General features: G+C 40.8%; 1 protein-coding gene across 1 annotated transcript in view; it reads right to left on the bottom strand.

Annotated features, from left to right (window-relative positions):
- The window catches only part of LOC109879686 (collagen alpha-1(I) chain-like), a 33,522-nt gene extending 21,996 nt beyond the window's left edge, over positions 1-11,526 (bottom strand). Inside the window, exons 1-10 of the mRNA XM_020471849.2 lie at positions 11,310-11,526; positions 9,542-9,745; positions 8,802-8,821; positions 7,876-7,911; positions 6,764-6,859; positions 4,980-5,051; positions 4,303-4,347; positions 3,818-3,871; positions 3,459-3,512; positions 1,655-1,708 (exon numbers count right to left, since the gene is read on the bottom strand). Coding sequence (XP_020327438.1) covers positions 1,655-1,708; positions 3,459-3,512; positions 3,818-3,871; positions 4,303-4,347; positions 4,980-5,051; positions 6,764-6,859; positions 7,876-7,911; positions 8,802-8,821; positions 9,542-9,745; positions 11,310-11,391 — 717 coding nt within the window. The 5' untranslated portion in view covers positions 11,392-11,526. The remainder of the gene's footprint in view (positions 1-1,654; positions 1,709-3,458; positions 3,513-3,817; positions 3,872-4,302; positions 4,348-4,979; positions 5,052-6,763; positions 6,860-7,875; positions 7,912-8,801; positions 8,822-9,541; positions 9,746-11,309) is intronic.
- Positions 11,527-13,216: the final 1,690 nt, after the last annotated feature.

Genomic DNA, 13,216 nt, shown 5'->3' with positions numbered 1-13,216 from the left:
TATTTACTTTAATGTACTTATACTAGAATGGTTCTAATTCAACTTTAAATCGCACCCTGTAGATACTCTGCTTTAAATCTCACCCTGTAGATACTCTACTTTAAATCCCACCCTGTAGATACTCTGCTTTAAATCTCACCCTGTAGATACTCTGCTTTAAATCCCACCCAGTAGACACTCTACTTTAAATCCCACCCAGTAGACACTCTACTTTAAATCCCACCCTGTAGACACTCTACTTTAAATCTCACCCTGTAGATACTCTACTTTAAATCTCACCCTGTAGATACTCTACTTTAAATCTCACCCTGTAGATAATCTACTTTAAATCCCACCCTGTAGATACTCTGCTTTAAATCTCACCCTGTAGATACTGTGCTTTAAATCCCACCCAGTAGACACTCTACTTTAAATCCAACACTGTAGGTCCTCTGCTTTAAATCCCACCCTGTAGATACTCTACTTTAAATCCCACCCTGTAGATACTCTGCTTTAAATCCCACCCTGTAGATACTCTACTTTAAATCCCACCCTGTAGATACTCTGCTTTAAATCTCACCCTGTAGATACTGTGCTTTAAATCCCACCCAGTAGACACTCTACTTTAAATCCAACACTGTAGGTCCTCTGCTTTAAATCCCACCCTGTAGATACTCTACTTTAAATCCCACCCTGTAGATACTCTGCTTTAAATCCCACCCTGTAGATACTCTGCTTTAAATCCCACCCTGTAGATACTCTACTTTAAATCCCACCCTGTAGATACTCTGCTTTAAATCCCACCCTGTAGATACTCTACTTTAAATCCCACCCTGTAGATACTCTGCTTTAAATCTCACCCTGTAGATACTGTGCTTTAAATCCCACCCAGTAGACACTCTACTTTAAATCCAACACTGTAGGTCCTCTGCTTTAAATCCCACCCTGTAGATACTCTACTTTAAATCCCACCCTGTAGATACTCTGCTTTAAATCCCACCCTGTAGATACTCTGCTTTAAATCCCACCCTGTAGATACTCTACTTTAAATCCCACCCTGTAGATACTCTGCTTTAAATCTCACCCTGTAGATACTGTGCTTTAAATCCCACCCAGTAGACACTCTACTTTAAATCCAACACTGTAGGTCCTCTACTTTAAATCCCACCCTGTAGATATTCTACTTTAAATCCCACCCTGTAGATATTCTACTTTAAATCTCACCCTGTAGATATTCTGCTTTAAATCCCACCCTGTAGATATTCTACTTTAAATCCCACCCTGTAGATAATCTGCTTTAAATCCCACCCTGTAGATACTCTACTTTAAATCCCACCCTGTAGATACTCTACTTTAAATCCCACCCTGTAGATACTCTACTTTAAATCCCACCCTGTTGATACTCTACTTTAAATCCCACCCTGTAGATACTCTACTTTAAATCCCACCCTGTAGATACTCTACATTAAATCTCACTCTGTAGATACTCTGCTGATATTTGGTTGCATCCCAAATAGCACCCTATTTACTATATAGTGCACTACTTTTGACCAGAGCCCTGTGGGCACTACATAGGGAAAAGGGAGCCCTTCAGAACACATACTTGGTATCAGAGCCAGGTCTGTTTGGATAGGAGCATCTGACCCTTGATCTATGGGGTTAGAGGGCCACTCACCTGAGGGCCGGCGGAACCACGCTCACCGGGACGACCAGACCTGCCAGGCTCACCCTGCAGAGGAGAGAGGAGAGCGAGGTTGATGGAGAGACAGAGAGGTCCTCTCACTGTGAACAATGCTGTGGCAAACAGTGACAATAACGTGGCATACAAAAATGCATCAAAAAGTGATGAAAAAATTGCAAATATCATGATTAAATTACATAGTACCAGTCAAAAGTTTGGACACAACTACTCATTCAGAGATTTTCTTATTTTTTAAATATTTTCTAGATTGTTGAATAATAGTGAATATATCACAACTATGAAATAACACATATGGAATCATGTAGTAACCAAAAAGTGTTAAACAAATCAAAATATATTTAATATTTTAGATTCTTCAAAAATATGATGACAGCTTTTCACACTTTTGGCAATCTCTCAACCAGCTTCATGAGGTAGTCACCTGGAATGGATTTCAATTAACAGGTGTGCCTTGTTAAAAGTGAATTTGTGGAATTTCTTTCCTTCTTAAATGCGTTTTAGCCAATCAGTTATGTTGTGACAAGGTAGGGGTGGTATACAGAAGACAGCCCTATTTGGTAAAAGACCAAGTGCATATTATGGCAAGAACAGCTCAAATAAGCAAAGAGAAATGACAGTCCATCATTACTTTAAGACATGAAGGTCTGTCAATGCAGAACATTTCAAGAACTTTGAAAGTTTCTTCAAGTGCAATCGCAAAAACCATCAAGCGCTGTGATGAAACTGGCTCTCATGAGGACCGTCACAGGAAAGGAAGAGCCAGAGTCACCTCTGCTGCAGAGGATAAGTTCATTAGAGTTACCAGCCTCAGAAATTGCAGCACAAATAAATGCTTCACAGAGTTCAAGAAACAGACACATCTCAACATCAACTGTTCAAAGAAGACTGCGTGAATCAGGCCTTCATGGCCGAATTGCTGCAAAGAAACCACTACTAAAGGACACCAATAAGAAGAAGAGACTTGCTTAAGTCCACGAAACATGAGCAATGGACATTAGACCGGTGGAAATCTGTAAATTCTGCAGCGATACACCATCCCATCTGGTTTGCGCGTAGTGAGATTATCATTTGTTTTTCAACAGGACAATGATCCAACACACCTCTAGACTGTGTAAGGGCTATTTGACCAAGAAGGAGAGTGATGGAGTGCTGCATCAGATGACCTGACCTCCACATTCACCCAACTTCAACCCAATTTGATTTGTTTAATACTTTTTTGGTTACTACATGATTCCATATGTGTTATTTCATAGTGTTGATGTCTTCACTATAATTCCTACAATGTAGAAAATAGTAAAAAATAAAGAAAAACCATTGAATGAGTAGGTTTGTCCAAACTTTTGACTGGTCCTGTATATATTATGAATACAGTATGTATGTCATTATGTAATCATACATGTCAATATGCAGTGGGGGGAAATATTATGGTGTAAGTTGCAAAGGAGGAAAACTAGAGGAAGTCTACGTTAAATTCAGTTTACTGTCTTTACTAATGATCATTGTTTCTGAGCTACAGATCTGACAAATGGAATGAGATAGAAGGATAGTGGAGATCAGATCTGACAAATGGAATGAGATAGAAGGAAAGTGGAGATCAGATCTGACAAATGGAATGAGATAGAAGGAAAGTGGAGATCAGATCTGACAAATGGAATGAGATAGAAGGAAAGTAGAGATCAGATCTGACTAATGGAATGAGATAGAAGGAAAGTGAATATCATATCTGACAAATTGAATGAGATAGAAGGAAAGTTGAGATCATGAAAACACAACTTACATTATCTCCGTTCTTGCCTGGGGGGCCCATTGTACCACGTTGACCCATGGGACCCTACAGGGGGGGAAAAAAGCATGAAGGGAGGTGTGTGTGTGTGTGTTGCTCTGCGTCAAAGGTTACTGGGGTATAGTATACATTTATTATGACTGTTATAGATCACAAATGACAGGGCTCATTGAAATATAATATACACACAAGTGTGAATAGTCAGTGTGTGTGTGTGTGTGTGTGTGTGTGTGTGGGGGCGTGGGCATGGGAGGTGGCTACTACAACATGGTCATAGACAGGAAGTGATGCGTTCAGAATGTGTGTCAATTGATATTGATGGGCACAGGAAGTTGCAATGTTTGTATACTCACAGCACCGCCAGGCTCACCGGGCTCGCCAGGGGGACCATGATGACCGGGGGGACCCTGGACATGAACACAGATCAGACCATATGACACAGGGTATATAAGCTATAAGACGTATTATTATAACAAATTATGGGACATTTTCCAGAAAGAAATGAATCCTAATCCTTTATGTACTAAAAGGCTTTTTCAAAGGAGATTCTCCATTGAGCATGCTTTTTAGTCCCACACTAGACTTAATCTCCGTCCGGGAAACCGGCCCTATAAGACGTACTGTTTTAAGACATAAATATACTACATTGTATACTGTAGAAATGTATGCAGAGTCTCTAAAACAAACTATAGACATGTTATGGTCAGAGGGAACATGAGAATGTAGCTGCTATAATAAACACAGATGCAAATAAATGTTTATTTGTTAAAAAATGTTTTAGATGAGTGAGGTTGGTGTTGTTGACAACACATCAAATGACTAATGAGAGGATACTTACAGTGTTTCCTGGTGGGCCAGCGAGACCACGGGGACCCATTGGCCCCTGTTGGAAACACAACAACCAATGAATCAATGAATCCATTTGCAGCAGTACTTTACCTCCTTTGATTGAGATAAGGTGATTCTGTGAGATATTGTTATCTAAAGGATAAAATAGCTGATGATTGTGAGCGATCACTACCAGAGGACTACTGCAAACCTGAAAGCATCGTACTGTTTAAGCACTAGCTTAGTATAAACTCTACTGTGTCGACAGGAACCATTATCGTCTTCAGAAACACCAATACTAATCTGGTCTGCCTGGGGTCTGGCTATGTGATTGCGTAACTCTGACTAATAATTTTGTAGATGTTTGGTAATAGACAATGGTTGGCCATTTGTGAAGACAGTTTTGCATCGCAGCAGTCCACATTATCTGTGTTTCATATAGTTAACATCACTGTTTTGATACTGTCTCTTATCAGGGTTCCTGAAAGGGTTTGTCTCAGCGAGGACCATTTTGGAAAAAAGTGTTTTAATTACTCCTTGTATGTGCTATCCTCTGGGAATACAATGTCCATGTATATCTTGCTGTATATGTTTTTTACGCAAATAAATTCAATTCCATTTATCCTGGAAATGTGGCTTCACTCTCCACACTAAACAGCACAGAGGAAGAAAACAAGCAGTTTGTACCATTGGTCCCTGTTGGGCCTGGCCGCCACTGGATTTCTCGTCATAACCGTGGTGCATCTGAGGAGAGAAGTTCTGGAGGAAAGGAAAGAAATTATCAATTTGTTTCTAAAAATACTTCGCTTTGGATGTTTCTAAGTACATACAACATAGAGATGACAAAACAATAAAATATGTTTATAACTAGTTACAACTGTTAATAACACTGTCTGTAAGTCATGTTTATAACGGGCTACAATTGTTAATAACACTATCTGTACTGTAAGTCATGTTTATAACTGGCTACAATTGTTAATAACACTGTCTGTAAGTCATGTTTATAATTGGTTATAATTGTTATTAACACTGTCTGTAAGTCGTGCTTATAACTGCTATAACTGTTAATAACACTATCTGTACTGTAAGTCATGTTTATAATAGATTAGAACTGTTAATAACACTGTCCGTAAGCCACCTTTATAATTGGTTATAATTGTTAATAACACTGTTTGTAATTCAAACTCCAAAATGGTACCCAATTCCCTACAAATTACACTACATTTGACCAGGGTTCTGGTCAAAGGTAGTGCACTATATAGGGAACAGGGTGCCATTTGGGACGTAGCTTTAGTCATATAGGGTGAAATAACAGCTTGCTACATCAAACAATTCATTAGGAAATGGGGCAAGTATCTACTAGTATCACTATTAACGAGGAGGAACCTTTTCTATCTACTATCATTACAGATTTGTGTCCCTCTCTGTTTTCTCTTTCTAGTCCAGGGCTCTCCAACCCTGTTCATGGACCCTACCATACAGTAGGTTCTCACTCTAACCCTGTTCGTGGAGAGCTACCATCCTGTAGGTTTTCAATCTAACCCTGATTCTGGAGAGCGACCCTCTTGTAGGTTTTCACTCCAACCCTGTTCTTGGAGAGCTATCCTCCTGTAGGTTTTCACTCCAACCCTGTTCTTGGAGAGCTATCCTCCTGTAGGTTTTCACTACAACCCTGTTCTTGGAGAGCTATCCTCCTGTAGGTTTTCACTACAACCCTGTTCCTGGAGAGCTACCCTCCTGTAGGTTTTCACTACAACCCTGTTCTTGGAGAGCTATCCTCCTGTAGGTTTTCACTACAACCCCGTTCTTGGAGAGCTACCCTCCTGTAGGTTTTCACTACAACCCTGTTCTTGGAGAGCTATCCTCCTGTAGGTTTTCACTACAACCCTGTTCATGGAGAGCTACCGTCCTGTAGGGTTTCACTCCAACTCTAATCTAGCAGACCTGATTCTAATAATTAGCTTGTTGATAAGATTAATCAGGTTGGTTTCAACAGGGGTTGGAGCGAAAACCTACAGGAGGGTAGCTCTCCAGGAACAGGGTTGGAGTGAAAACTTACAGGAGGGTAGTTCTCCAGGAACAGGGTTAGAGTGAAAACATACAGGAGGGTAGCTCACCAAAAACAAGCTTGGAGAGCCCTCCTCTACTCTAACTCCTCTCCTCCATAACACTGTCTTAGATCAGAGAACCAGGGAGCTGTCCACTCACCACTGGTGCTGAAGGGAGCAGGGAGCTACTATAAACTCACCATTGGTGTTGAAGGGAGCAGGGAGCTACTGTAAACTCACCACTGGCTCTGAAGGGAGCAGGGAGCTACTGTAAACTCACTGCTCTCTAACTCAGATATCGGTTGATATTTCCTCTCAGGTAAAAAGCATGGATGTAAATAACTCTGGTACAAGACTGGTAGTAACTGGACAATATCCACAGGAAATAGTCAGTGGATATTGTCTTGTCATGAGGTTACTTACTCCACCGCCAAGGCCAGGCGGTCCAGGGGGGCCCGGGGGGCCGGGAAGGCCAGGCTGGCCGTCCATGCCATCGTTACCGGGAACACCCTCAGGACCCTGAAGAGATGGACAGACAGATACACAGACAGCTAGTCAGTAACAGAGACAGATATATTGACAGACAGCTACTCAGTAACAGCTCAGCCTTCAACAACCCATGGCTGAGTTACTTAGATAAATACAGTTCTGTGACAAATTCAGGTCTATCTTCTAATGCACTTCATTAGATAAATGATATTATAGTTGGTATAATTGGTATAGACCTAAAAGTGGTGAAGTAGTAAATGCTGTAAATAGAAATTCTGGAATTGTTGATTTTTTTTCTTTAAAATGTTTAAAATCATTCACACCAGTTGGTTTGCAAGTGCTGATGGAGCCACTCAAAAAGTAGGGGCTGCAGTATGGGCTGCAAACCTACAATGAACAACGATCCATACATTTGACCTGTGTTGCAAAGGTGTTGCAAAGGTCAACGTTCAAACAAAGGTCATTATTGTTTAATATTTGAAAAAACTATATCTGTCAATAGAAACTAATGTCAACCTTTACTTTTACAGACTAAGTTGTAAGTTGAACAGTTACAATAACATTGTACTGTAAAAACTCTACTGCAAATTAGCTTTGCTGTGTTTAATAGCTGTGTTTAATAGCTGTGTTCAATAGGTGTGTTCCATAGGTGTGTTCCATAGGTGTGTTCCATAGGTGTGTTCTATAGGTGTGTTCAATAGGTGTATTCAATAGGTGTGTAAACTCAGAACCTAATTTCATTGTCTAGTTACTCCATTTGATTCTGTACTGAACAGAAGCAGCAGATAAGCCAAAGACCGTCTCCTGCTGCTCCCCTTCCAAAATGTCCAAATGTCCACTTCAAGCACCACTTCTGCAAAGCCATGATTCGTCAGAAGAATCAATGACACAAATCCACCGTACCAGAATATGTTTTTCCTTAGGCCTCTCATGGAACATCTAAACCATGGGACATGTAGCAAGCTATACAATTTACTTACAGAAAATAAACAACTTGAAGTTGAACTTAAGTTAAACTTATGTCCTAAGTTGAACTTGAAACTTACATCATCACCCTTGGGGCCAACTCCTCCCTCTGGTCCCTATGGGAGAACAACAAGAGGAAGAGAATCAGTTGTGCTACAGTGCTCCTTTCACTGCACTCCAATGAGAGAGGTGTAGTCCTACTGAGGCACCAATGAGAGAGGTGTAGTCCTACTGAGGCACCAAAAGAGAGAGGTGTAATCCTACTGAGGCACCAATGAGAGAGGTGTAGTCCTACTGAGGCACCAATGAGAGAGGTGTAGTCCTACTGAGGCACTAATGAGAGAGGTGTAGTCCTACTGAGGCACCAATGCGAGAGGTGTAGTCCTACTGAGGCACCAATGAGAGAGGTGTATTCCTACTGAGGCACCAATGAGAGAGGTATAGTCCTACTGAGGCACCAATGAGAGGTGAGGTCCTACTGAGGCACCAATGAGAGAGGTGTAGTCCTACTGAAGCACCAACGAGAGAGGTGTAGTCCTACTGAGGTAGCAGTATACTTAGCACAAATAAAGGCATTGAACGTTTGTTTGGTGGAGGGTCAAATGGTAAGCCTAGAGCACATTCGAAAGATATCACAGTTTGAATGAACTAAAATTAATAGCATACACCACATATTTCAACAAATATTACCCATAATGAACATAATGGGCTCATTTATGATGCCTATAAGCAGGCCAGAACTGTCATTATTCAATAATATGATAACAGTCATGCACCAATGGAGGCTGCAGAGGGAAGGATGGCTCGTTATAATGGCTGGAACAGAGCTAATGGAATGGCATCAAACCATGTGTTTTATATATTTGATACCATTCCACTGATTCCGCTCCAGCCGTTACCACTAAGCCCGTCCTCCCCAATTAAGGTGCAACCAACCTCCTGTGTCATGCACTAATACATTTTCACTGACATAAATCAATCTTGGGAGTAAAATGTGCATAAATACCTCTTCTGGCCCTTGGGGACCTATGAAATCAATTGAGAGGAAAATAGAATATTATTATTACCCCTTATAAACTCATATCAAACATGAACTGTGTCATAGTACTATCCTGTAAAACAATGTTTCTCAATGTACAATAATACTGTGTTGATAATGAATGCATGATGGCTGGACCCCATACAGGAATGTGAAGGCATCACAGGCGTAATCCTGATTAGGGCTATACATGAGGAGATGTGAGTGTAAAATGCACATCCACATCTCCAGCATTTAACAGGGTTAATCCATTCATTAAGGTGGAGGGAAAAGAAAAGCAATAGTAATATCCAACTGGATGATTTGCTTCTCATCAATAAGGTATCCACAGTCCATTCTAAGTAATGGCCAGCCCAGTCTGGGCAGTGTAGCCTAAGGGCTGCTCAGTTCCTTTTCGGGTTTGTCCCCCTCTGTCTATAACTGGAAACATTGCAGCCAACTGGTGCCACTAGGCGGCGCCAGAAAACTACCACAAAGCACAGATGGGCGGCAGGTAGCCTAGTGGTTAGAGCGTTGGGCCAGTAACCGAAAGGTTGCTAGATAGAATCCCTGAGCTGACAAGGTAAAAGTCTGTCATTCTGCCCCTGAACAAGGCAGTTAACCCACTGTACTTAGGCCATCATTGTAAATAAAAATGTGTTCTTAACTGACTTGACTAGTTAAAAAAAGGTAAAAAAATAAATATAAGGTCATCAAAGGTAGGCTACCCTCTGTCTCGGAGTCATCGGGGCAGATAGGACAGCATTCGCCGTCGGGGATGATAGGGTCGGCGCAGTCGGTTGTGTCCTCACAAATCACTTCGTCGCACATAACGGTTCCGCTGTCGCAGACGCAGATCTGGCAGGGTTCAGGTTTCCACACATCCTTATCGTTGTACTGTTGGCCGTCCAACGAGCAGCTGCCGAATCCACCTGGGAAGATGGAGTTTTGGAGACGCAAGGTAAGTCACATGGCAAATAAATAAACCAGAAGTGACAAATCAGAAGTGACATAATTTAAAAAGAAGGCCTCCTACTTCTAACGTGTAGGCATAACCCAAACCTCTTTGAATAAAAATGTGACAATGCAGGAAAAACTAGAAAAGAGCAAACCAGTCATGACTGTGAAACTGATGTCCTGCCACAGGTACTGTAGACCTAATGTAGGATCCTAGGAGGCCACTCTCAATGAATCGACATAGGCCTAATATTGGCAAGGCCTAGACCTACCAAGATCCCAAAGGCTCAAGGCCCAACTTGAGAATCCTTTAGATATGCATTAGATGTAGGCCTATTTATAGAATTTTAAAGAAAAAGTAGCCTACTACCCTACTACTCCCTACTATAGGCATAAATGAACTGAATGTCCTATTGTGTTGCACTGGTTGTTGCCTTTGCAGTAGACCAGCATTGGCCAAAGACCATGGGGGTGTCTAATATGGGAGTTGTAATGTGGTTGGTGAAAATGGGGGAGCCGCCCCCTCGAAACATAAAATGTTTCCAAATGCAATTACCAAGGCCTATGCTTGAACTTTGAACTACAAGCGATGCTATAGCCAACATCAGACAGGCCTGTTGGCTCTCTGATTGGGGCTCCGGTGGGTCCCTATACTTGTAATTGTTAATATCTACCACATAGTGGCGCTCCCAGCCTGTACAATGACAATATCTACAGAGCCACATGCCCCTCCCTATATCCAATCTGATCAATTGATGTCTAGACAATTCCATTGAAGACATCATAGTTAAACTATTTTCACTTAATTTGACTCCCTGGTTTAAAGTTATTCTAAAACAAGCAATGGAAACTTCTTATTGCATATTCCATTTGTGTTTGTTAAATAGGTTACAAACTTCCATGTGTACTAGTAGGCCAATGGGGAATAAGGCGTGGCTTTCCTATTGCCTAATCTTTCAGGAGCTTTTTCCAGTCCAGGCAGAATTCGTTGTTGCGTTGTCCATAATATAATTCCTAGATTTTGGTGATAGGCCTCAGATGCAAATCAACTTTTGTTCTGAGCTTTTTTTCAGAAAAATATTTCCTCATCGCTTATTTGTATTTAATTTACATCAGCAATATATATTTTTTCAAGTGGTTTGTAAATGTTTAGTTAATTCCAAATCCATCTGAACATCATGTCATCATTGCGCACCCAAGCTTTAGCAGCAGCTAGAATTTCCCTTCCCCGAGGACATGGAATAGCGCGTGAACAGCGATGGCAGGGGCGCGCTAAACATGTGTCTGCACGCCAGAGAAACGCTCAGCCATGGAAGCAGAACAATATAAAATCCTTGTTCAATGCATCGAGCTTCGGAGCTCCAAAAGCAATGGTATACGCTTTTGCTGACAATTTAACCCCATGTTTCCCACAGGGTAGCTAAGCATAATTTGTAACATCCCAAACACAAAAGAAAGGTGCGCAGCATCCTTTTACGCGCTATCCAATTCTTCATGCGAGCGTCCCTGTCCCATAATCTCATATAAAGTGATACTTACTATCGTCCTCTCCTTGACCTCTCGCCAATAGTACTGTTGCGCTCAGCAACAGCGCTAACCGAATATCCACAAAGCTGAACATGTCTAAATATTAGACATGTAGACTCTTTGCGGCAATGGGAATCCTGGTTTTACTCCTCAGACTCCAACCATAAAACGTAGAGTCCGGTTCTTTGTTACTCCAATCCAGACCCTGACAGAACCACCCTACTGCCCAAACAAATGAGTAAACTGGGCTTTTATATGCCACACTTTTGGGGAGGTCCTGGGAGCAGAAGATAACTTGTACATGTTCAAGTGAAAGGAGTCCCTCCTTCATAGTTCAGGGGGGAAGGGTGGCATTTAAAACATGTCAAACAAGTTCACATTTCGGTTAAAACGTGGACATTCAAACACCGGGGCTGTCATCTTCCGACTCTATGGATATTTTTGGCTTATTCAAACGAACTATTTTCAATCCTACTTAAATCTTGATAGTAGCCTATTCAACTTGAGGCAACTTGTCAGGAACGTTTTTAAATCAACATTTTGGAACATGCAATCAAGTGTTTCATTATTTCAATTGCGTTGTAAGCTAAGTATTTTATTTTACGTGGAATAGTAACAGCTGGGTTTAGGTTGTGCAATTTCAGATGATGCTGTTGCATGTGGATGTTTTCCAGCAGACACCTTCGTGTCATGGAATATCAGAATGCAAGGATCTGAATAATTATCTGATCCTGACAGATCATGAAAATAGCTTCAGAAATTAAGCTTTGATTGACGTTTACGCACAATTTTACACACATATGTTAACTGTTTACACATAGAGATGCAATTTAAGGCTGGCCAAGGGAGCCTACAGTTGATACATTTCTTACGGGGTCTCGTGTCGTTTTATTGATTGATAGCAATGATAGCCATAATGGTTTCATTATTGGGTCCTACAGATGGATGCTATCACAATAGTTTGGAAATGAATCACCCTTGACAATAATTGGAAACGTGGCATGGAGTGGCCCACTTATGAATGAAGACGACATAACATTGTGCTAAGATAGTCTTGATGTAATGAGCTCTGAACAGATATGTGCCATGAGTTTATAGTTGTTGAGATGATTTTGAAATTCATGTATTACTTGTATAGGCTACACTCTCATTCAAGTGTTTACTTGACACCAACATCCAAACAAAACTTCAATTAAAATGATATACCTACAATGTGCATCCAACATTCTGTTTTTATTGATTTTGTTCATTGTGATTTTGTTTCAGTCATCACAGTGTTTGGTTGACCCACCTTTCATAAAGACAATTGAATGGTGCATACAATCCTGCACAATAATAACTTCTGGCATGAAATGCATTGTAATTACATGACATGCATAATGCAGCTTCTCCAAATCTGGGTTGCCCCTCCCATGTGTAGATGATGCTGGAGAGGAAAATGTGGCAGTATTACAAAACACTCTCATTGCACTCTCAGTGAGAGGACACGTTGCAGCTTCTATTAACGTAGCCATATCTGACATCCTTCCTTCTCCAATTCGTTTTTTTTTTATACTGTATGCCACTGAGGCAATCAACCTAGAAACATGTATTTGACTTTCTAATTACAATGAGTGAAAATAATCAGAGGCAACAATTACACGTTTTGCAGCATTATTATTTCAACTTTTAAAATGTTAATTACAGTATCTCCAGCATCACTAAGAGAGGAAATCACATTTATATTTTTAAATGACCTACTGTTTAAAAACGAAAGAGGACTCAATGACTTAGGACACTGCAATATTTTTCCTTGAAAATTCATGTACACACTCTCATACTGGACATCACAAATAACAATCAACACTTCTAAACATTGTCTGAAATGTGTTGAGCTGTGCTATTACTTACATTTTGATCACCTAACTAGGCTTATTTGA

The sequence above is a fragment of the Oncorhynchus kisutch genome, linkage group LG11, assembly GCF_002021735.2.
Source record: "Oncorhynchus kisutch isolate 150728-3 linkage group LG11, Okis_V2, whole genome shotgun sequence".
In the NCBI taxonomy this organism is placed as follows: Eukaryota; Metazoa; Chordata; class Actinopteri; order Salmoniformes; family Salmonidae; genus Oncorhynchus; species Oncorhynchus kisutch.
This window is presented reverse-complemented; position numbering and strand designations above follow the sequence as displayed.